We start from the raw sequence: 23,135 nt of genomic DNA on the forward strand, positions 1-23,135 counted from the left end.
TATTTTTAAACCTGCATATTTAGCTAAAAAACATCCAGGTTAGCAGGCAATATTAACCAGGTGAAATTGTGTCATTTCTCTTGCGTTCATTGCACGCAGAGTCAGGGTATATGCAACAGTCTGGCTCTTTGCGAACTAATTATGACATAACATTGAAGGTTGTGCAATGTAACAGGAATATTTAGACTCATGGATGCCACCCGTTAGATAAAATACGGAACGGAATAAACGTTTTGTTTTCGAGGTGATAGTTTCCAGATTAGCCAAAGGTATATGGTTTAGAGAGAAATAGTAGACTCGTTATAATTCCTGTAATAACTTGCGGCTGAATTTGAAAGGGGTTCCTTCGCTATTTTACCGTTCATGTCTTCCATAGAGAATGTCTTCATCTACTTCAAATAAGGTCTGTATTTCGTGCAGGCTTAAACCGCCTCTGCGTTTTGATACCCGTGTAAATCTCACTAGGATAAGGTAACATTTGTCAACATATTTTCATAAATCCACACTACAAAAAAATGTATCTTCGCTTATATTTAGCCAATATTGATCAGAGTTACCTTGTCCTATGGATATCTACACAGTTATAAAATTGGCGGTGTAAGCCTACACGAAACACAGACCTTATTTTAAGTGAATCTAAAAAATATCCTATGCAATAAATGAAGGAACCGCTTTTCAGATTTTGCTAGGTGTCATGGGAATTATGACTCGCACTTTCCATGCCCATTATTAAAATAGGATTTCCTGCATATAGAAATTAAGGTTTTTGTTTTCAACATTCATCACAGGTAACTTAAACTCTATTTTTATTCAAACAGTTGAGAGTATTTGTCTCCTAAGCAGACTCTTCAGTATCATTGTCACTTCAGAGCTGTGTGCGTGTGTGTGTATTTATGTATTATATTAAGTTAAAATAAAAGTGTTCATTGTTTATTCAGTATTGTTGCAATTGTCATTATTACAAAAATGTGTGTGTGTGTATGATATATATATATATTAAAATATTTTTTTATTTTTTATAAATCGGCCGATTAATCGGTATCGGCCTTTTTTGTCCTCCAATAATCGGTATCGGTATCGGCATTGAAAAATCATAATCGGTCGACCTCTAAAGCAAACCCATAACATGCAGCCACCACCATTCTTGGTACTCAGTGATGCATTGTGTTGTATTTTCCCAGAACAAAGCGCTTTGTATTCAGGACAAAAAGTTATTTCCTTTAGTGCCTTATTGCAGACATAATGCGTGTTTTTGAATATTTTTATTCTGTACAGGCTTCCTACTTTTCACTCTGTCATTTATGGTAGTATTGTAGAGTAACTACAATGATGTTGCTCCACCCTAAGTTCCCCTATCACAATCATTCATCTAACTGTTTTAAAATTCCTCTCCGGCAAGTGATTTAGGAACAGCGCCTGTATCTTTGTAGTGACTGAATGTATTGATACACCATCCAAAGTGTAAAATTAATAACTACATCATGCTCAAAGAGTTAAGCACGTTTTTACTTCTGAACTTATTTAGGTTTGCCATAACAAAAGGTTTAAATACTTATTGACGCAAGACATTTCAGCTTTAAATGTTTTATTAATTTGTAAACATTTCAAAAAATAGAATTCCACTTTGACATTATGGGGTATTGTGTGTAAATTAGTTACACAAAATCTAAATTTAATCCATTTTAAATTCAGCCTGTAACACAAAAACAATTGGGAAAAGTCAAGGGGTGTGAATACTTTCTGAAGTCATCTTTAAGGTAAAGTTGACCATTTCATAACGAGGACAGCAATAACATTTTTTGCTACCTGTACTGTATGTTCAAAGTGAAAGTAAGAGCTCACTGCAAGTCAGTCAAAACTCTAAAACATTAGATTTCAACCCCGTCTCATATTCAAAAGTTTTAATATTTTTAAAAGATAATGATACATTACTAGCTCTCACACACTTAATCTACAAAAATTACATGAATTAGTGGGTGGGGGATGGTGATTTCAAATTAAGTGTGGGGGGGACAAAAGGCAAACATTTAATTTAGAATGGAAAATGAATGTGTCAATGCAACAAATGTTAGTCGATCCGCATTGCATCGATTCGTTCCTCTAATCAAACCGAATCGCATCAAATCGTTTCAAGCTAAACATATACTTTTCGTGTATCGTATCGGAGCCCATCTGTACTGAATAAAAATATAAACTCAACATGTTACAGGAGGAAGGAAGGAAATCGGTCAATTGAAAAATGTATTAGGCCCTAATCTATGGATTTCACATGACTGGGCAGGGGCGCAGCCATGGGTGGGCCTGGGAGGGCGTAGTCCCACCCACTTGCGAGCCAGGCCCAGCCAATCAGAATAAGTTTCCCCCCACAAAGGGCTTTATTACAGACAGAACTACTCCTCAGCACCCCCCCCCCCCCCTGTGTAATGATCMYGYTKTTTWWTYWKCTTCTTTWTRCCACACCTGTCAGGTGGATGGATTATCTTGGCAAAAGAGAAATGCTCACTAACAGGGATGTAAAAAAAAAAATTGCAAAAAATTTGAGAGAAATAAGCTTTTTGTGCAAATGAAACATTTCTGGGATCTTTTATTTCGCCTCATGAAAAATGGGAGTATCAAATACAACTTGCACTACTTCACCTGCAATCAAAATATATTATTAATGTCTGTCAAGTGTCTACCCTGAATTCCCATATGGGCTTGTTCCTCAAAATACACAGTTTTTGAATCACCAGCTAAATGCAGTGCAATGTCAAATGAGTCTTTCATTTCGACACTCATCGTTTTCCCTGTGTATTTACTACCCGGTTGTCATCTACACATTCTGTCGCAGCAAAAGGAGGGAAACTGGGAGAGTGAGTAAGATTCCGATGTAATTGTATTTAGGAGCGACTGGGCACTTCTGGGGAATGGCAGGCTGCTCTCATTGGGGAAGTGGAAGGGTATCAGGGAACTGCTTAGAATCCTGTTCACTACAATTTCCTATTACACGGAATGACATATTCCCTCTAACTCAGGAGGACCACCTTTGGGAGTGACTTGAGTCATCATGGCTTTAAACATTTCTACTTGGACCCTTGAGGAAGCTAACCAATGAAATCATCATGGGCCAGATGTAAACAAATGGAGAGAAATTAGGATAGGCATATCCTATACGAGAGCTGGGTTTCATGGTAACTCATGAAGAACCACAAACCCCGGTCTTTATCGTAGTCATTAGGTGGAGATTGCATCCTTTCCCTACACCTCCAGTAACAGCCCTAGATCACTACCCTCTACACCAGATAACTAGCCTGTTCATGCTCATGTCATTCTGTTTTACAGCTTTCTGGGCCACTGTAAAAGGATATCTGACAGTGGATTTAACATATAGTTGAAGTCGGAAGTTTACATACACTTAGGTTGGAGTCATTGAAACTCGTTTTTCAACCACTCCACAAATTTCTTGTTAACAAACTATAGCTTTGGCAAATCGGTTAGGTCATTTTTCCAACAATTGTTTACAGAAAGATTATTTCAATTATAATTCACTGTATCACAATTCCAATGGGTCAAAGTTGACAGTGCCTTTTAAAAAACTTGGAAAATTCCAGAAAATGTCATGGCCTTAGAAGCTTCTGATAGGCTAATTGACATCATTTGAGTCAATTGGAGGTGTACCTGTGGATGTATTTCAAGACCTACCTTCAAACTCAGTGACTCTTTGCTTGACATCATGGGAAAATCAAAGGAAATCAGCCAAGACCTCAGAAAAAAAGATTTCCACAAGTCTGGTTCATCCTTGGTAGCAATTTCCAAATGCCTGAAGGTATCACGTTCATCTGTAAACAATAGTACGCAAGTATAAACACCATGGGACCACACAGCCGTCATACCGCTCAGGAAGGAGACGTGTTCTGTCTCCTAGAGATTAATGTACTTCGGTGCGAAAAGTGCAAATCAATCCCAGAACAACAGCAAAGGACCTTGTGAAGATGCTGGAGGGAACAGGTACAAAAGTATCTATATCCACAGTAAAATGAGTCCTATATGGACATAACCTGAAAGGCCGCTCAGCAAGGAAGAAGCCACTGCTCTAAAACCGCCATAAAAAAGCCAGACTACGGTTTGCAACTGCACATGGGAACAAAGATCGTACTTTTTGGAGAAATGTCCTCTGGTTGAAACAAAAATAGAACTGTTTGGCCATAATGACCATCACTATGTTTGGGGGAAAAAAGGGGGAGGCTTGCAAGCCGAAGAACACCATCCCAACCGTGAAGCACGGGGGTGGCAGCATCATGTTGTGGGGGTGCTTTGCTGCAAGAGGGACGTGTGCACTTCACAAAAATAGATGGCTCATGAGGTAGGAAAATTATGTGGATATATTTGCAGCATACAATGAAGAATTACAATCATCTTTGATGGTGGTGCGAATGTCTCTGGGCAAGGAATAATAACTACATCATCTCCCCCTTAACCAGTATTCTACAAGAGCACAGACACAAGGGACAACAGACACACCGGTCTCTACATTGCAGATGAGCTGAAGACAGTCATCAATGACCTTGGACCACAGAAGGTATTTGCACTGGTGACAGACAATCTTGCAAACATGAAAGCTGCTTGGTCTAAAGTGGAGGAGTCCTACCCTCACATCACACCCATTGGCTGTGCTGCTCATGCATTGAATCTGCTCCTCAAGGACATCATGGCACTGAAAACAAGTGGATACACTCTCCAAGAGAGCAAGAATGGTTAGGTATGTAAAGGGTCATCAAGTTAAGCAGCAATCTACCCACCAAGCAAAGTGAGAAGAATAAGAAGCACCACATGAAGTTCCAGCAACACCCGTTGGGGTGTGTTGTCATCATGTTTGACAGTCTCCTGGAGGAAGGAGTCTCTCCAAGAAATACCATATCACAGTCCCGATATGGACAGCCCCATCAAGAGGATCCTCCTGGATGATGTGTCCAAAGAAGGGCCAGATGTATACAGAATGGTGTCGTCTGCGTAGAGGTGGATCAGAGAATCACTAGCAGCAAGAGCGACATAATGATATATACAGAGAAAAGATTCGGCCCGAGAATTGAACCTGTGGCACACCCATAGAGACTGACAGAGGTCCGGACAACAGGCCCTCGCGATTTGACACACTGAACTCTATCTGAGAAGTAGTTGGTGAACCAGGCGAGGCAGTCATTTGAGAAGCCAAGGCTATTGAGTCTTCCGATAAGAATGCTGTGATTGACAGAGTCGAAAGCCTTGGCCAGGTCGATGAGGACGGCTGCACAGTACTGTCTTTTTCGATGGCGGTTATGATATTGTTAGTTGACCTTGAACGTGGCTGAGTGCACCCATGGCCAGCTCAGAAACCAGATGCATAGCGGAGAAGGTAAGGGGGATTCGAAATGGTCGGTGATCTGTTTGTTAATTTGGCTTTCAAAGATTTTAGAAAGGCAGGGCAGGATGGATTTAGGTCTAAACAGTTTGGGTCTAGAGTAGAGGTCGAACCGATTATGTATGTTCAATACCGATATACGATTATTGGAGGACCAAAAAAGCCGATGCCCGATTAATTGGCCGATTTAAAATAAAAAAAAAAAACATTTATTTGTAATAGACAATTACAACAATACTGAATGAACACTTATTTTAACTTAATATAATACATCAATAAAATAAATTTAGCCTAAAGTAAATAAGGAAACATGTTCAATTTGGTTAATTGCAAAAACAAAGTGTTGGAGAAGAAAGTAAAAGTGCAATATGTGCTATGTAAGAAAGCTAACGTTTCAGTTCCTTGCTCAGAACATGAGAACATATGAAAGCTGGTGGTTCCTTTTAACATGAGTCTTTCAATATTCCCAGGTAAGAAGTTTAAGTTGTAGTTAATTATAGGACTATTCCCTCTACCATTTGTATTCCATACATATTGACTATTAGATGTTCTTATAGGCACTTTAGTATTGCCATTGTAACAGTTATAGCTTCCGCCCCTCTCTCGCTCCTCCCTGGGCTCAAACCAGCAACACAACGACAACAGCCACCATCGAAGCAGCGTTACCCATGCAGAGCAAGGGGAACAACTACTAGAAGGCTCGAGCGAGTGAAGTTTGAAACGCTATAGCGCGCGCTAACTAGCTAGCCATTTCACTTCGGTTACACCAGCCTCATCTCGGGAGTTGATAGGCTTGAAGTCATAAACAGCGCAATGCTTGACGCACAACGAAGAGCTGCTGGCAAAACGCCGAAAGTGCTGTTTGAATGAATGTTTACGCGCCCTGCTTCTGTCTACCACCGCTCAGTCAGATACTTAGATGCTTGTATGCTCAGTCAGATTATATGCAACGCAGGACACGCTAGATAATATCTAGTAATATCATCAACCATGTGTAGTTAACTAGTGATTATGATTGATTGTTTTTTATAAGATAAGTTTAATGCTAGCTAGCAACTTACCTTGGCTTACTGCATTCGCGTAACAGGCAGTCTCCTTGTGGAGTGCAACGAGAGAGAGGCAGGTCGTTATTGCGTTGGACTAGTTAACTGTAAGGTTGCAAGATTGGATCCCCCGAGCTGACAAGATGAACATCTGTCGTTCTGCCCCTGAACGAGGCAGTTAACCCACCGTTCCTAGGCCGTCCTTGAAAATAAGAATGTGTTCTTAACTGACTTGCCTAGTTAAATAAAGGTATAAAAAAATAAAAATCGGCGCCCAAAAATACCGATTTCCGATTGTTATGAAAACTTGAAATCGGCCCTAATTAATTGGCCATTCCGATTAATCGGTCGACCTCTAGTCTAGAGTGTCTCCCCCTTTGAAGAGGGGGATGACCGCGGCAGCTTTCCAATCTTTGGGGATCTCAGATGACACGAAAGAGAGGTTGAATAGGCTAGTAATAGGGATTGCAACAATTTTGGCGGATAATTTTAGAAAGAGAGGGTCCAGATTGTCTAGCCCAGCTGATTTGTAGGGATCCAGATTTTGCAGCTCTTTTCGAACATCAGCTGTCTTGATTTGGGTGAAGGAGAAGCGGGGGGAGGGGCTTGGGCAAGTTGCTGCAGGGGGTGCTGAGATGTTGGTAGGGGTAGCCAGGTGGAAAGCATGGCCAGCCGTAGAAAAATGCTTATTGAAATTCTCGATTATCGTAGATTTATCGGTGGTGACAGTGTTTCCTATCCTCAGTGCGGTGGGCTACTGGGAGGAGGTGCTCTTATTCTCCATGGACTTTACAGTGTCCCAAAACCTTTTGGAATTAGTGCTACAGGATGCACATTTCTGTGTGAAAAAGTTAGCTTTAGCTTTCCTAACTGACTATGTTGGTTCCTGACTTCCCTGAAAAGTTGCATATCGCGGGGGCTATTCGATGCTAATCCAGTACGCCACAGGATGTTTTTGTGCTGGTCAAGGACAGTCAAGTCTGGGGTGAACCAAAGGCTATATCTGTTCTTAGTTCTAATTTTTTTGAACGGGGCATGCTTATTTAAGATGGTGAGGAAAGCACTATTAAAGAGCAACCAGGCATCCTTTACTGACGGGATGAGGTCAATATCCTTCCAGGATACCCGGGCCAGGTCGATTAGGAAGGCCTGCTCGCTGAAGTGTTTTATTGAGCATTTGACAGTGATAAGGGGTGGTCGTTTGACCGCGGACCCATTACGCACGCAGGCAATGAGGCAGTGATCGCTGAGATCCTGGTTGAAGACAGCAGAGGTGTATTTAGAGGGCAGGTTGGTCAGGATGATATCTAAGAGGGTGCCCATGGTTACGTATTTAGGGTTCTACTTGGTAGGTTCCTTAATAATTTGTGTAAGATTGAGGGCATCTAGCTTAGATTGTAGGATAGCCGGGTAGTCCCAATTTAGGTCACCTAACCGTACGAACTCTGAAGATAGATAGGGGGCAATCAATTCACATATGGTGTCCAGGGCACAGCTGGGGGCTGAAGGGGGTCTATAACAAGTGGCAACTGTGAGAGAGTTGTTTCTGGAAAGGTCTATTTTCAAAAATAGAAGCTCGAATTGTTTGGGCACAGACTTGGATAGTATGACAGAACTATCTCTGCAGTAGATTGCAACTCCGCCCCATTTGGCATTTCTATCTTGTCGGAAAATGTTATAGTTAGGGATGTAAATTTCTGGATTTTTTGTGGCCTTCCTAAGCCAGGATTCAGACACGGCTAGGACATCCGGGTTGGAGGAGTGTGCTAAAGCAGTGAATAGAACAAACTTAGGGAGGAGGCTTCTAATGGTATCATTGATGAAACCAAGGCTTTTACGGTTACAGAAGTCAACAAATGAGAGCGCCTGGGGAATGGGAGTAGTGCTGGGGCCTGCGGGGCCTGGGTTAACCTCTACATCACCAGAGGAACAGAGGAGGAGTAGGATAAGGGTACGGCTAAAGGCTATAAGAACTGGTCGTCTAGTGCGTTCGGAACAGAGAGTAAAAGGAGCAGATTTCTGGGTGCGGAAGAATATATTCAAGGCATAATGTACAGACAAGGGTATGGTAGGATGTGAGTACAGTGAAGGTAAACCCAGGCATTGAGTGACAATGAGAGAGGTTTTGTCTCTAGGCACCATTTAAGCCAGGTGAGGTCACTACATCTGTGGGAGGTGGAACAAAAGGGCTAGCTAAGGCATATTGAGCAGGGATGGAGGCTCTACAGTGAAATAAGACAATAATCACTAACCAAAACAGCAATAGACAAGGCATATTGACATTAGGGAGAGGCATGTTTAGCCGAGTGATCATAGGGTCTAGTGAGTAGCTAGGCTAGCTGGAGACATGGTGAATCAGACAGCTAGCGGGCCGGGGCTGGCAGATGGGGATGTCGCAACGGAAGAGCCTGTTGAAACCCCCTCGGACGGTTATGTCGGCAGACCAGTCGTGATGGATCGGCGGGGCTCCGTGTCGGCAGTGAAGGGTCCAGGCCAATTGGCAAAAGAGGTATTGTAGCCCAAGAATTGGCTGATAGGCCTCTTTGGCTAGATGGCTAGCTCGAGGCTAGCTCCAGGCTAAATGGTGCTTGCTTCGGGACAGAGACGTTAGCCAGCTAGCTAGCTGCGATGATCCGGTGTAGAGGTTCAGAGCTTGCAGTAGGAATTCGGAGATGTGGTGGAGAAAAAGCAGTCCTATATGCTCTGGGTTGATATCGCGCTGGGCAGACTGGCAGGAATTGACCGGGCTAGAGGCTGCTGATGACCGCTAGCAGTGGCTAACTGACGACTAGCTAGTAGCTGGTTAGCTGGCTAGCTTCTGATGGGGGTTCCGGTTCTAAAGTATAAAAAAATTGCAGATCCGTACCACATTGGGTGGGGCGGGTTGCAGGAGAGTATGTTCAGTCCGTAGATGGAAATTGAGATTAAAAATATAAAAAATATATACGAAGAAAAATATATATACACGGGACAAGACAAAACAGATGTCCGACTGCTACGCCATCTTGGAAAAAGATGACCTAGGGAATCGATATCACTCAGAGATGCACCATAACAATATAACATTCAAAATGGGTGAACCTTCCGTTAACTGCCGCATTTAAGGTTTTAATATAATCAAACTCATCGTATTTTTGTGATTTAGTAGCAAACTACTCTTATCCAGAGTGACAACAAGGTGGGTGAATAACTAATGGGTTGCAGATAAATCCAGTCCGCATTGAGTGGCACTACAGATGGTGTAGAAATTCAGTTGGTCTAAAAGAGTTCTAGTCTGAAGATGTGGGCTAGAATTTTAGCACTTTTGGATCTCAACAAGGGAGGGAACAGGCTAAAACTGCGATTCGAACCAAGACATTTTTCACAAGATATTAAAACATGTTTTCCAGAGCCTGAAACTTCTCACTCCGGTATTATTTAAATTATCTGTTCTGTTTTATTTTTAGCCTTCCTTAAAGGCCCTTGTATCGTCAGTATAAAACCTTGGCAGTAGTTCCTGACACTTGTCTCCCACTTCAATAGACTTCTCCAACTCTGTGACAAGCATTGTCTCTCGCCACTATGCAAAAACTGGTATTTCAACCCTGGGAGAATATCAGGAATATTCATATGCTCAAAAAAGAAATGTCTGTGTGAGGGTGAAGTGAGTAAATATTGACTAGTGAGACAATCATGACTATTCTGCCAGTTCTCCTTCGCAGGTGTAGAAGTGAGGTTCAATTCAGCCTTGTTGACGAAGACTCCCAGAGGTCCCTTAACATAACACTGTGAAAAGGCCACAGCAGACAGCCATTTTGTTCTGAGTGGTTCACCTTCAAAACAAACCACATCCTCAAGGAAGGCCTGAACACACAATGTACTTTTGTGCAAGCTCACTAAACTAGGTATCTACTCAGTCTAGATTGTCAATTATTGAGTGTGAAATGTGGAAAAAACTGTTTGTCAAACCAAAGTATTGTCCACCTGTGGTACAATGTTGGCATCGAACATTAGGAGACAATTAATTTATTTCACTTCATTGTAATGATGGATGTGTTTGAAAGTGAGAAAAGATTGTATCCATTTAGATTCACCAACATCAAATATCCTCAAGTTGTCTTGAACGTTGCTTCTAACATTGCTTGCACCGATGCTTTTCTATCTGCCTTTTAACTGCCCAATACCAGAGTGTGATTTGTGCCTTGCTGGGTCTTCGGCTATAATTTTTTTAATGGTATTCCAGTCTCGCTATGTGGCTGTCAAGGTGACTTCACACTCTCACAGTCAAAATGCATTTAACTAAAAGTGCCAGGTCTCAAAGGAAGTTTTGTCCTGAATATCGCAATGGCTACCGTTACATACAGTGGGGTCTGGAATTATTGGATCCCTTGATAAAGATGAGCAAAAAGACTGCATAAAATAAATAATACAAGTACTGAGCTATATTGTATGCAAAACATGTTTTTACAAATTATATTGAAAACGGGAACAAAATTTTGACCCCTATCTTTTTGGAGAAAATAAATACTACTTTCTCTGAGCAATTTTATTAGTATATTTCTATTATTTATTTCATACAGTCTTTGTTGCTAATCTATAATCAAGGGATCCAATAATTCTGGAGCCTACTGTACACCATTACATTTTTTCAACTAGCCTTGTAGATGGATAATTTTGCATCTTGAAATAATATTTTGTGTATTGTAAAGTGGTTGTTCCACTGGATATCATAAGGTGAATGCACCAATTTGTAAGTCGCTCTGGATAAGAGCGTCTGCTAAATGACTTAAATGTAAATGTGTAGACTTCATTGCTTGAATTGCTTTATCTTCCACAACCCTGTGAGAATTCAAAGCTAAAAGTAAACTGGATAGGTGAAAGAAGCCCAATACATTAAAGCTATTATACCTGCTTGCTTTTTGACTGTGAATTCTCAAATATGTATATCTAATGTATTTCACAATGAGCTATTTTTCCATCTCAATGTTCATGTTTTGGCAAGGTTTTCTGGTCTTCTGGCTGACTGATGCGCTTTCCTGATAACCATTTCACTGTAACAGAATTACAATCTTCATAATAACCTTTTGTCATATTCTAGGCAGTCTATGGGTTGAACTGCTTTTGGGGAATGGGGTTGGGTTGCTATTGCTAAGTACCTCTCTTTCTCTCTCTCTGTCTTTGTCTGTCTATTTCTTGTGTTTGGATGCGGGTGCTGGATATGGGTCCTCTCCTGTAGCTCGGGGGAGACCTGGGAGGAGGTGTTGGGGGAAGTCCAGCAGTAAGTGAGCCCTTCCGTTTTTCCATCCGCATACTGCATGCTCTTCGAAGTTATAACGGGAATCAAAACTTAACTGCCAAACACTTCAAAGCTAGACAAACTATTATTTTCCCAATCACACTCGCCTCACCTTTGACCTTGCTTGGCACTGATGGGAAAAATATAACGTATTCCAGTGGAGGATTACTCAAATTGGGAAATCATAGGCTGAAATTCTGACAGAAGATACACAACCAGTTTCGACCTCAGCAAATCGGAGCATTGGAGAATGTATTTCTCAAGTCAGGATTTCAGCTGTAGTGAATGTGCAAAATCAATTGACGATCAGAATCATTCTTTAAAAACAAATCAAGAAAAAAGTTGTCGATCACCATAAGTATTTGAAACCCACTCATTTGACAACAATGATGAGTTTGGAATTTTAATCGTCTTTTTATTCTTCAATTAGTTTGCTAGAGGACCATCGTCTCGCAGATAAGTTACATTTTGGATTCATAGTTGTGCTGATGTCCTATGTGCTTTTTGTGTCTGTGTGTGTGTGTATGTGACTTAGGTGGGACAGAACTTTATTCCCTCGTCAGTTCCCAACACGTTCGCCCCATCGCCGACTCCTGCAGCGCTCAGCAGCGGCCTCAACGACCTGTTTGAGCTCTCCACAGGCATGGCCATCACCACAGGAGGCTATGTTACCCCCAAATCTGTGAGTACCCACTACCCACAGCTAAACGCTTATGTTGACGTTCAATACTAATGTTAGCAAGAGCTAAATGCTAATATTAATGCTATATTCTAATAATGTTAATGCTGTATGCTGATGTTAGTACTATGTTGGGATAAAGTAGACTTTCATTGCTAAAATATTACACCAGCAAGGGCAGAGAATAAAGCTCAGATAAAGCTAATTGAAATGCTAATGCTCACTCATTAGCACCTAGCAAGCAGAGAAATGCATACAGAACCTTGAGCCATGCAGCAAAGTCACTCTTCATGTAGGACAGTGCATAAATATAGTTATGACGTTGTTTGGCCGGGGCGAAAGGAGGGGGTGAGTTAAGTCCAACTTGGAATTGACCGGGCTGAGGCTGGCTGATGACCGCTAGCAGTGGCTAACTGACGACTAGCTAGTAGCTGGTTAGCTGGCTAGCTTCTGATGGGGTTCCGGTTCTAAAGTATAAAAAAATTGCAGATCCGTACCACATTGGGTGGGGCGGGTTGCAGGAGAGTATGTTCAGTCCGTAGATGAAATGAGATTAAAATATAAAAAATATATACGAAGAAAAATATATATACACGGGACAAGACAAAACAGATGTCCGACTGCTACGCCATCTTGGAAAAAGATGACCTAGGGAATCGATATCACTCAGAGATGCACCATAACAATATAACATTCAAAATGGGTGAACCTTTCCGTTAACTGCCGCATTTAAGGTTTTAATATAATCAAACTCATTCGTATTTTTGTGATTTAGTAGCAAACAACTCTTATCCAGAGTGACAACAAGGTGGGTGAATAACTAATGGGTTGCAGATAAATCCAGTCCGCATTGAGTGGCACTACAGATGGTGTAGAAATTCAGTTGGTCTAAAAGAGTTCTAGTCTGAAGATGTGGGCTAGAATTTTAGCACTTTTGGATCTCAACAAGGGAGGGAACAGGCTAAAACTGCGATTCGAACCAAGACATTTTTCACAAGATATTAAAACATGTTTTCCAGAGCCTGAAACTTCTCACTCCGGTATTATTTAAATTATCTGTTCTGTTTTATTTTTAGCCTTCCTTAAAGGCCCTTGTATCGTCAGTATAAAACCTTGGCAGTAGTTCCTGACACTTGTCTCCCACTTCAATAGACTTCTCCAACTCTGTGACACCTAGCAAGCAGAGAAATGCATACAGAACCTTGAGCCATGCAGCAAAGTCACTCTTCATGTAGGACAATGCATAAATATAGTTATGACGTTGTTTGGCCGGGGCGAAAGGAGGGGGTGAGTTAAGTCCAACTTGGCATCAACAGGCTCCACCCAAGATTCCTGTTCAAAATGGGTCATTTATATATATCATACAGTTAAGTCATGTAGAAGAGGCTCACAATGTCCTCGCTGTGGTATGTGCACTGTTAATTGGTATGTATTGCAGCAGGACAAAGCATCGTTCCCAAGGTATCCTTCTGTTTCATGCAGATCACCATAGTCCCTGTGCCCAAGAATGCAAAGGTAACCTACCTAAATGACCACCGCCTCATAGCAGTCATGTCGGTAGCCATGAAGTGCTTTGAAAGGCTGGTAATGGCTCACATCAACACCATCATCCCGGAAATCCTAGACCTACTCCAATTCGCATACCGCTTCAACAAATCCACCGATAACGCAATCTCAATTGCACTCCACACAGCCCTTCCTCACCTGCACAAAAAAACCACATGTGAGAATACTATTCAATTGACTACAGCTCAGCGTTCAACACCATAGTGCCCACAAAGCTCATCACTAAGCTAAGGACACTGGGACTAAACACCTCCCTCTGCAACTGGATCCTGGACTTCCTGACGGGCCGCCCCCAGGTGGTAAGCGTAGGCAGCAACACATCTGCCATGCTGATCCTCAACACCGGGGCCCCTCCTGTACTCCCTGTTCACCGACGACTGCGTGGCCAAGCACGACTCCAACACCATCATTAAGTTTGCTGACAATACAACAGTGGTAGGCCTGATCACCAACAATGATGAGACAGCCTATAGGGAGGAGGTCAGAGACCTGGCAGTGTGGTCCCAAGACAACAACCTCTCCCTCAATGTGAGCAAGACAAAGGAGATGATCGTGGACTATAGGAAAAGGAGGGCCGAACAGGCTCCCATTAACATCGACGGTGCTGTAGTGGAGCGGGTCGAGAGTTTCAAGTTCCTTGGTGTCCACATCACCAACAAACTATCATGTTCCAAACACACCAAGTCGGTCGTGAAGAGGGCACAACAACACTTTTTCCCCCTCAGGAGATTTGGCATGGGTCACCAGATCCTCAAAAAGTTCAACAGCTACACCATCGAGAGCATCCTAATCGGTTGCCTCACCGCCTGGTATGGCAACTGCTCTGCATCCAACCGTAAGGCGCTACAGAGGGTAGTGCGTACGGCCCAATACATCACTGGAGCCAAGCTTCCTGCCATCCAGGACCTACAGTTGAAGTCAGCAGTTTACATACACCTTAGGCAAATACATTTAAACTCAGTTTTTCACAATTCCTGACATTTAATCCTAGTAAGAATTCCCTGTCTTAGGTCAGTTAGGATCACCACTTCATTTTAAGAATGTGAAATGTCAGAATAATAGTAGAGAGAATGATTTATTTCAGCTTTTATTTCTTTCATCACATTCCCAGGGGGTCAGAAGTTTACATACACTCAATTAGTATTTGGTAGCATTGCCTTTAAAATGTTTAACTTTGGTCAAATGTTTTGGGTAGCCTTTCACAAGCTTCCCACAATAAGTTGGGTGAATTTTGGCCCATTCCTCCTGACAGAGCTGGTGTAACTGAGTCAGGTTTTGTAGGTTCTCTTGATCGCACACGCTTTTTCAGTATCTCCCACACATTTTCTATAGGATTGAGGTCAGGGCTTTTGTGTTGGCCACTCCAATACCTTGACTTTGTTGTCCTTAAGCCATTTTTGCCACAACTTTGGAAGTATGCTTGGGGTATTGTCCATTTGGAAGACCCATTTGCAGACCAAGCTTTAACTTCCTGACTGATGTCTTTGAGATGTTGCTTCAATATATCCACATAATTTTCATACCTCATGATGCATCTATTTTGTGAAGTGCACCAGTCCCTCGTGCAGCAAAGCACCCCCACAACATGATGCTGCCACCCCTGTGCTTCACGGTTGGGGTGGTGTTCTTCGGCTTGCAAGCCTCCACTTTTTTCCTCCAAACATAATGATGGTCTTTATGGCCATTTTTGTTTCATCAGACAGAGGACCTTTCTCCAAAAAGTCAGATCTTTCTTCCCATGTGCAGTTGCAAACCGTAGTCTGCCTTTTTTTTGTTGCGGTTTTGGGAGCAGTGGCTTCTTCCTTGCTGAGCGGCCTTTCGGGTTGTGTCGATATAGGACTCGTTTTACTGTGGATATACAGTGGGGCAAAAAAGTATTTAGTCAGCCACCAATTGTGCAAGTTCTCCCACTTAAAAGATGAGAGAGGCCTGTATAATTTCGTCATAGGTACACTTCAACTATGACAGACAAAATTAGAAAAAAATCCATAAAATCACATTGTAGGATTTTTAATGAATTTATTTGCAAATTATGGTGGAAAATAAGTATTTGGTCAATAACAAAAGTTTCTCAATACTTTGTTATATACCCTTTGTTGGCAATGACAGAGGTCAAACATTTTCTGTAAGTCTTCACAAGGTTTTCACACACTGTTGCTGGTATTTTGGCCGCAATCCTCATGCAGATCTCCTAAGAGCAGTGAAAATTTTGGGGCTGTTGCTGGGCAACATGGACTTCCAACTCCCTCCAAAGATTTTCTATGGGGTTGAGATCTGGAGACTGGCTAGGCCACTCCAGGCACCTTGAAATGCTTCTTACAAAGCCACTCCTTTCGTTGCGCCGGGCGGTGTGTTTGGGATCATTGTCATGCTGAAAGACCCAGCCACGTTTCATCTTCAATGCCCTTGCTGATGGAAGGAGGTTTTTCAACTCAAATACTCACGATACATGGCCCATTTCGTTCTTTCCTTTACAGACGTCAGTCGTCTGGGTCCCTTTGCAGAGAAAACAGCCAAAGCATGATGTTTCCACCCCCATGCTTCACAGTAGGTATGGTGTTCTTTGGATGCAACTCCGCATTCTTTGTCCTCCAAACACGACGAGTTGAGTTTTTACCAAAAAGTTCTATTTTGGTTTCATCTGACCATATGACATTCTCTCAATCTCTTCTGGATCATCCAAATGCTCTCTAGCAAACTTCCAGACGGGCCTGGACATGTACTGGCTTAAGCGGGGGGACACGTCTTGCCCTGCAGGATTTGAGTCCCTGGCGGCGTAGTGTGTTACTGATGGTAGGCTTTGTTACTTTGGTCCCAGCTCTCTGCAGGTCATTCACTAGGTCCCCCCGTGTGGTTCTGGGATTTTTGCTCACCGTTCTTGTGATCATTTTGACCCCACGGGGTGAGATCTTTGCGTGGAGCCCCCAGATCGAGGGAGATTATCAGTGGTCTTGTATGTCTTCCATTTCCTATATATTGCTCCCACAGTTGATTTTTCAAACCAAGCTGCTTACCTATTGCAGATTCAGTCTTCCCAGCCTGGTGCTGGTCACAATTTTGTTTCTGGTGTCCTTTGACAGCTCTTTGGTCTTGGCCATAAGTGGAGTTTGGAAGTGTGACTGTTTGAGGTTGTGGACAGGTGTCTTTTATACTGATAACAAGTTCAAACAGGTGCCATTAATACAGGTAACGAGTGGAGGACAGAGGAGCCTCTTAAAAGAAGAAGTTTACAGTCTGTGAGAGCCAGAAATCTGCTTGTTTGTAGGTGACCAATTACTTATTTTCCACGCCATAATTTGCAAATAAATTCATAAAAAATCCTACAATGTGATTTCTGGACTTTTTTCCCCTCATTTTGTCTGTCATAGTTGAAGTGTACCTATGATGAAAATTACAGGCCTCTCTCATCTTTTTAAGTGGGAGAWCTTGCACAATTGGTGGCTGACTAAATACTTTTTTGCCCCACTGTAGATACCTATGGTCCTGTTTTCTCCAGAATATTCACAAGGTCCTTTGCTGTTGTTCTGGGATTGATTTTCACTTTTCGCATCTCTAGGAGACAGAACGCGTCTCCTTCCTGAGTGGTATGACGGCTGCATGGTCCCATGGTGTTTATTCTTGCGTAACATTGTTTGTACATATGAACGTGATACCTTCAGGCGTTTGGAAATTGCTCCCAAGGATGAACCAGACTTGTGGAGGACTCTACAATTTTTTTGAGGTATTGGCTGATTTCTTTTGATTTTCCCATGATGTCAAGCAAAGAGGCACCGAGTTTGAAAATAGGCCTTGAAATACAGCCACAGGTACACCTCCAATTGACTCAAATGATGTCAATTAGCCTATCAGAAGCTTCTAAAGCCATGACATAATTTTCTGGAATTTCCCAAGCTGTTTAAAGGCACATTCAACTTAGTGTATGTATACTTCTGACCCACTGGAATTGTGATACAGTGAATTATAAGTGAAATAATCTTTCTGTAAACAATTGTTGGAAAAATGACTTTTGTCATGCACAAAGTAGATGTCCTAACCAACTTGCAAAAATTACAGTTTGTTAACAAGACATTTGTGGAGTGGTTGAAAAACAAGTTTTAATGACTCCAACATAAGTGTATGTAAACTTCCGACTTCAATTGTATATACTAGGCGGTGTCAGAGGAAGGCCCCAAAAATTGTCAAAGACTCAATTAACCCAAGTCATAGACTGTTCTCTCTGCTACCGCATGGCAAGCGGTCCCGGAGCGCCAAGTCTAGGTCCAAAAGGCTCCTTAACAGCTTCTACCCCCAAGCCATAAGACTGCTTGCTGAACAATTAATCAAATGGCTACCCGGACAATTTACATTGACCACCCCTCCCTTTTGTTTTTTACACTGCTGCTACTTGCTGTTTATTATCTATGTATAGTCACTTTACCCCTACCTACATGTACAAATTACCTCGACTAACCAGTACCTCCACATATTGACTTGGTACCGGTAGCCCTTGTGTTTAGCCTCATTTATTGTTTTGTAATTTAGTTTGTTTTGTACTTTAGTTTATTTAGTAAATATTTTTTAAACTCTATTTCTAGAACTGCATTGTTGGTTAAGCTTGTAAGTAAGCATTTCACGGTAAGGTCTACACCTGTTGGATTCGGCGAATGTGGCAAATAACATGTGATTTGATTTTAATTTATGCCCTCCATTCTCGATCTCCCTTTGTGTCCGACTCAATACAATGAAGGGGCAACATAGCACAGACACGTACATAGTAGTGAGTCATGTTGCCATTTTCAAATTACCCTGCTCCCAGGTATGGGTGAATCGTTTTGCACGTTCATATTTCTTTATGTAAGGTCTATCTCTTCTCCCAGGTATGGTTGCCTGCAGTGAAAGCTAAAGGACTGGAGATCTCAGGCACATTCTCCCGCCGACAGGGCCAAATGTACATGGACATGACCTTCACCAACAAGGCCTTGCAGCACATGACCGACTTTGCTATCCAGTTCAACAAGAACAGGTGAGAGAGGGGGCGACTGGTATCAAATCATAGATGCTATCTCCTGCCATTGTGCCCTTAAACTGCACTGTCTGTGGCGGACTCTGTGTTCCAACTTCTCCATGGGTGTGTGTACGCGTGTCTCAGGGACTTGGGATAAAGAAGCAAGACAATATCTCAGCTGTACTAGCAGTTAAGTCTTCTGTGGCCTCACTGTAAAAATGTCTCTCTGCTTTTTGTTCACACCAACCTTGTATTTAGTTGCTCTAAGCTTACCGTGACTCTCCATTCATTATAACCATGGCCATTCAGAGCAGATTGTAAATTTAGCTCCATTCACCTGAAGCACTTATTAATCCTTTACACTTGTGGAAATTGGCCTGTATGGATTTGGCCAAATTGAAACGTTTCTAACAGAAGAATTCTAAAAAGCATACGCGTGACCATGGTAGCAATTGAAAGAGAACACTGGCAATTATAGGGAAATTATTAGACCAAAGGTGAGGACACAACAGTTCACTTGACAAGACTAAATCCAAATGTTACACTGTTGATATCATGTGCATTTTGCATTTACTGTACTTTTTTTCTGCATTTTTCAATAGCAAAACCTGAAAATACTCTGGATACATTCAGTAACATAATAAGAATATTAATATACATTTTGGAATAGGTGCAAGATAGGAATAAACTATTACAAGGGTTTGTGTGAGAGGTCTAACTGGTGTCTCAAGTGGCCAAACACCTCTCCAATCTGGGCACTGTTCTTTTTTTAAATAATATGTTTATTATTTTCCAATAAAAATACATTTTAAAAAGACCGATACAAACATTGACATTCATTGTACTGTTGAATGGGATGGCAAATTTCGAGGACAAAACTTAACTCACACATACAAAAAATAAAACGAAATCCTATTATGTGGTACATGTATAAGAAGACATCATATAGTCATTACAAGCAGTGTAGTTAAGCCAAAAATAAATATTGAGTGGAGTACAGCACTGAGTAGCAGCTGATCATCAACCCAGTTATGAAGCGGGACTAGACCATTTATCCAGTATCGGCTGCCATATTTTGTAAAACATTGGACTTCTATTGGAGGTATTGTATCGAATCTTTTCCATATGTATTACATTCCCTAAATCCCGTAACCACATTTCAAAGGTAGGTACAGTCTCCAATTTCCACAATTGCAATATGAGTCTTTTGGCTAATAGAGTGCAAAGAGAGACAGCCTTCCCTTCCTGGTTATTCCCATCAACTGTACCAAACAGAGCGATCAATGGGTCTGGGGCTATAACTCTATCAAAGGCTTTAGATAAGTAATCAAAAATAAGAGCCCAGTAAGCATGTAACTTAGGACATGTCCAAAATAAGTGGGTCAACGTCGCCTCATCCTGCTTGAACCTCTCACACAGTTGTGAGGTGTCCGGGAATATTTATGCATTTTCACTTTTGAGTAATGTAACCTGTGTATCACCTTAAACTGAACAAGGTTGTATCTGGCATTCACTGAACTGTGGTTTATATTCCTGAGAGCTTCTACCCAGTCCTCATCTGAGATTTCTGAACCAAGTTCCTGCTCCCAAGACCTTTTAACAGTCTGTAGAAGTCTAGAGTCCGACCCTTTTGAATGGGATGGGGTTTGACAAGGATCAGGCTATCTAATGTAGGATACTTTGATACTTTTTTTAAGGATATGTGTCCTTAAAAAATTCCTGATTTGGAGGCATCTGAAAAAATTTGTTGTTGGCATATTCAACTTACCCTGTAAGTGTTGAAATGAAGCTAACTGACCATCAATGTACAGTGGGGCAAAAAAGTATTTAGTCAGCCCACCATTTTGTGCAGGTTCTCCCACTTAAAAGATGAGAGAGGCCTGTAATTTCATCATAGGTACACTTCAACTATGACAGACAAAATTAGGGGGAAAATCCAGAAATCACATTGTAGGATTTTTTATGAATTTATTTGCAAATTATGGTGGAAAATAAGTATTTGGTCACCTACAAACAAGCAAGATTTCTGGCTCTCACGACCTGTAACTTCTTCTTTAAGAGGCTCCTCTGCCTCCACTCGTTCCTGTATTAATGGCACCTGTTTGAACTTGTTATCAGTATAAAAGACACCTGTCCACAACCTCAAACAGTCACACTCCAAACCACTATGACCAAGACAAAGAGCTGTCAAAGGACACCAGAAAACAAAATTGTGACCTGCACCAGGCTGGGAAGACTGAATCTGCAATAGGTAAGCAGCTTGGTTTGAAGGAATCAACTGTGGAGGCATTATTAGGAAATGGAAGACAATACAAGACCACTGATAATCTCCCTCGATCTGGGGCTCCACGCAAGATCTCACCCCGTGGGGTCAAAATGATCAAAGAACGGTGAGCAAAAATCCCAGAACCACACGGGGGGACCTAGTGAATGACCTGCAGAGAGCTGGGACCAAAGTAACAAAGCTACCATCAGTAACACACTACACCGCCAGGGACTCAAATCTGTCAGTGCCAGACGTGTCCCCCTGCTTAACCCAGTACATGTCCAGGGCCGTCTGAAGTTTGCTAGAGAGCATTTGGATGATCCAGAAGAAGATTGGGAGAATGTCATATGGTCAGATGAAACCAAAATAGAACTTTTTGGTAAAAACTCAATCTCGTCTGTTGGAGTACAAAGAATGCTGAGTTGCATCCAAAGAACACCATACCTACTGTGAAGCATGGGGGTGGAAACATCATGCTTTGGGGCTGTTTTTCTGCAAAGGGACCAGGACGACTGATCCTGTAAAGGAAAGAATGAATGGGGCCATGTATCGTGAGATTTTGAGTGAAACCTCCTTCCATCAGCAAGGGCATTGAAGATGAAACGTGGCTGGGTCTTTCAGCATCAATGATCCCAAACACACCGCCCGGGCAACGAAGGAGTGGCTTCATAAGAGCATTTCAAGGTCCTGGAGTGGCCTAGCCAGTCTCCAGATCTCAACCCATAGAAAATCTTTGGAGGGAGTTGATAGTCCGTGTTGCCCAGCAACAGCCCCAAAACATCACTGCTCTAGAGGAGATCTGCATGGAGGAATGGGCCAAAATACCAGCAACAGTGTGGTGAAAACCTTGGTGAAGACTTACAGAAAACGTTTGACCTCTTCATTGCCAACAAAGGTATATAACAAAGTATTGAGATAAACTTTTGTTATTGACCAAATACTTATTTTCCACCATAATTTGCAAATAAATTCATTAAAAATCCTACAATGTGATTTTATGGATTTTTTTCTCTCATTTTGTCTGTCATAGTTGAAGTGTACCTATGATGAAAATGACAGGCCTCTCTCATCTTTTTAAGTGTGAGAACTTGCACAATTGGTGGCTGACTAAATACTTTTTTGCCCCACTGTATATGTTACCAACTGTTGTGAGCCCCTTCTCCCTCCACTGTGAAAGCACCATATCATCCAATGCAGGACTATTAACAAGTACAGGGAGTAAGTGTTAAGAGAATTATGTTCTCAATGTTCATAAACTGAACTTCAATTAAACTACTCGGTCTGTTACCAAGAATTTGTAAGGTTCTTGTTGAAATGAAACAGACAGAGGCCAGTCTACCATAGTCAGCATGTTTATTTACGAGAGCTCTGCTTATCATTTCCTGTACATTGGTTTATATACCTTTCATTTCGTCATAAATGTCCCTCCTCCTCTCAGACAATGACAATATAGTTCACAAGTCTTCTCATACATTGCCTGCCACCTGTTATACAATCTACTACAAGCCCAAGGTTTCTCCCCTCCCTGGGTGGGGAGACTTCCTTCCCTGTTATCAGTGCCACAGTGGTCACAAGTTGTCTGCCACAGTTCCTCTTTTCTTATGGACAAACATTCTTCATCATTATACAGAGACAGGGTAGCATTCTGTTAGATATAGTCCTATCATTACTTTAAATGTATACATCATTTAGTTATTATACATAAAATACATAACAGTAAGGAACGTTGACAGGAGGCCTGCTCAATCAAAAGCCATGAAGGCATATCATTCTGTTGCATCCAAGGTAAACTTTCCCTCCAGAAAGACACAATGTTTAGATTAGCAGCCCAATAATACAGTTTAAAGTGAGGAAGTCCCTCTCTATCTTGTACTTGCATAAATGCTTCTTTGAAATTCTGGCTGCCTTGTTCTCATAAGAATGGAATTACTATTGAATCCAGTTT

At 41.7% G+C, this 23,135-nt stretch overlaps 1 protein-coding gene across 3 annotated transcripts in view; it reads left to right on the forward strand.

The window, feature by feature from the left end:
- Positions 1-23,135, forward strand: part of ap2b1 (adaptor related protein complex 2 subunit beta 1) — an 83,066-nt gene that overhangs the window by 24,378 nt on the left and 35,553 nt on the right. For 2 of the 3 annotated variants that reach the window (XM_023968933.2, XM_023968931.2), the window contains exons 15-17: positions 11,636-11,677; positions 12,231-12,377; positions 18,797-18,942. In XM_023968933.2, the coding sequence (XP_023824701.1) occupies positions 11,636-11,677; positions 12,231-12,377; positions 18,797-18,942 (335 nt within the window). The remainder of the gene's footprint in view (positions 1-11,635; positions 11,678-12,230; positions 12,378-18,796; positions 18,943-23,135) is intronic. The other variant, XM_023968934.2, reaches the window with a different exon arrangement.

Source organism: Salvelinus sp. IW2-2015, linkage group LG23 (assembly GCF_002910315.2).
Source record: "Salvelinus sp. IW2-2015 linkage group LG23, ASM291031v2, whole genome shotgun sequence".
Lineage (NCBI taxonomy): Eukaryota > Metazoa > Chordata > Actinopteri > Salmoniformes > Salmonidae > Salvelinus > Salvelinus sp. IW2-2015.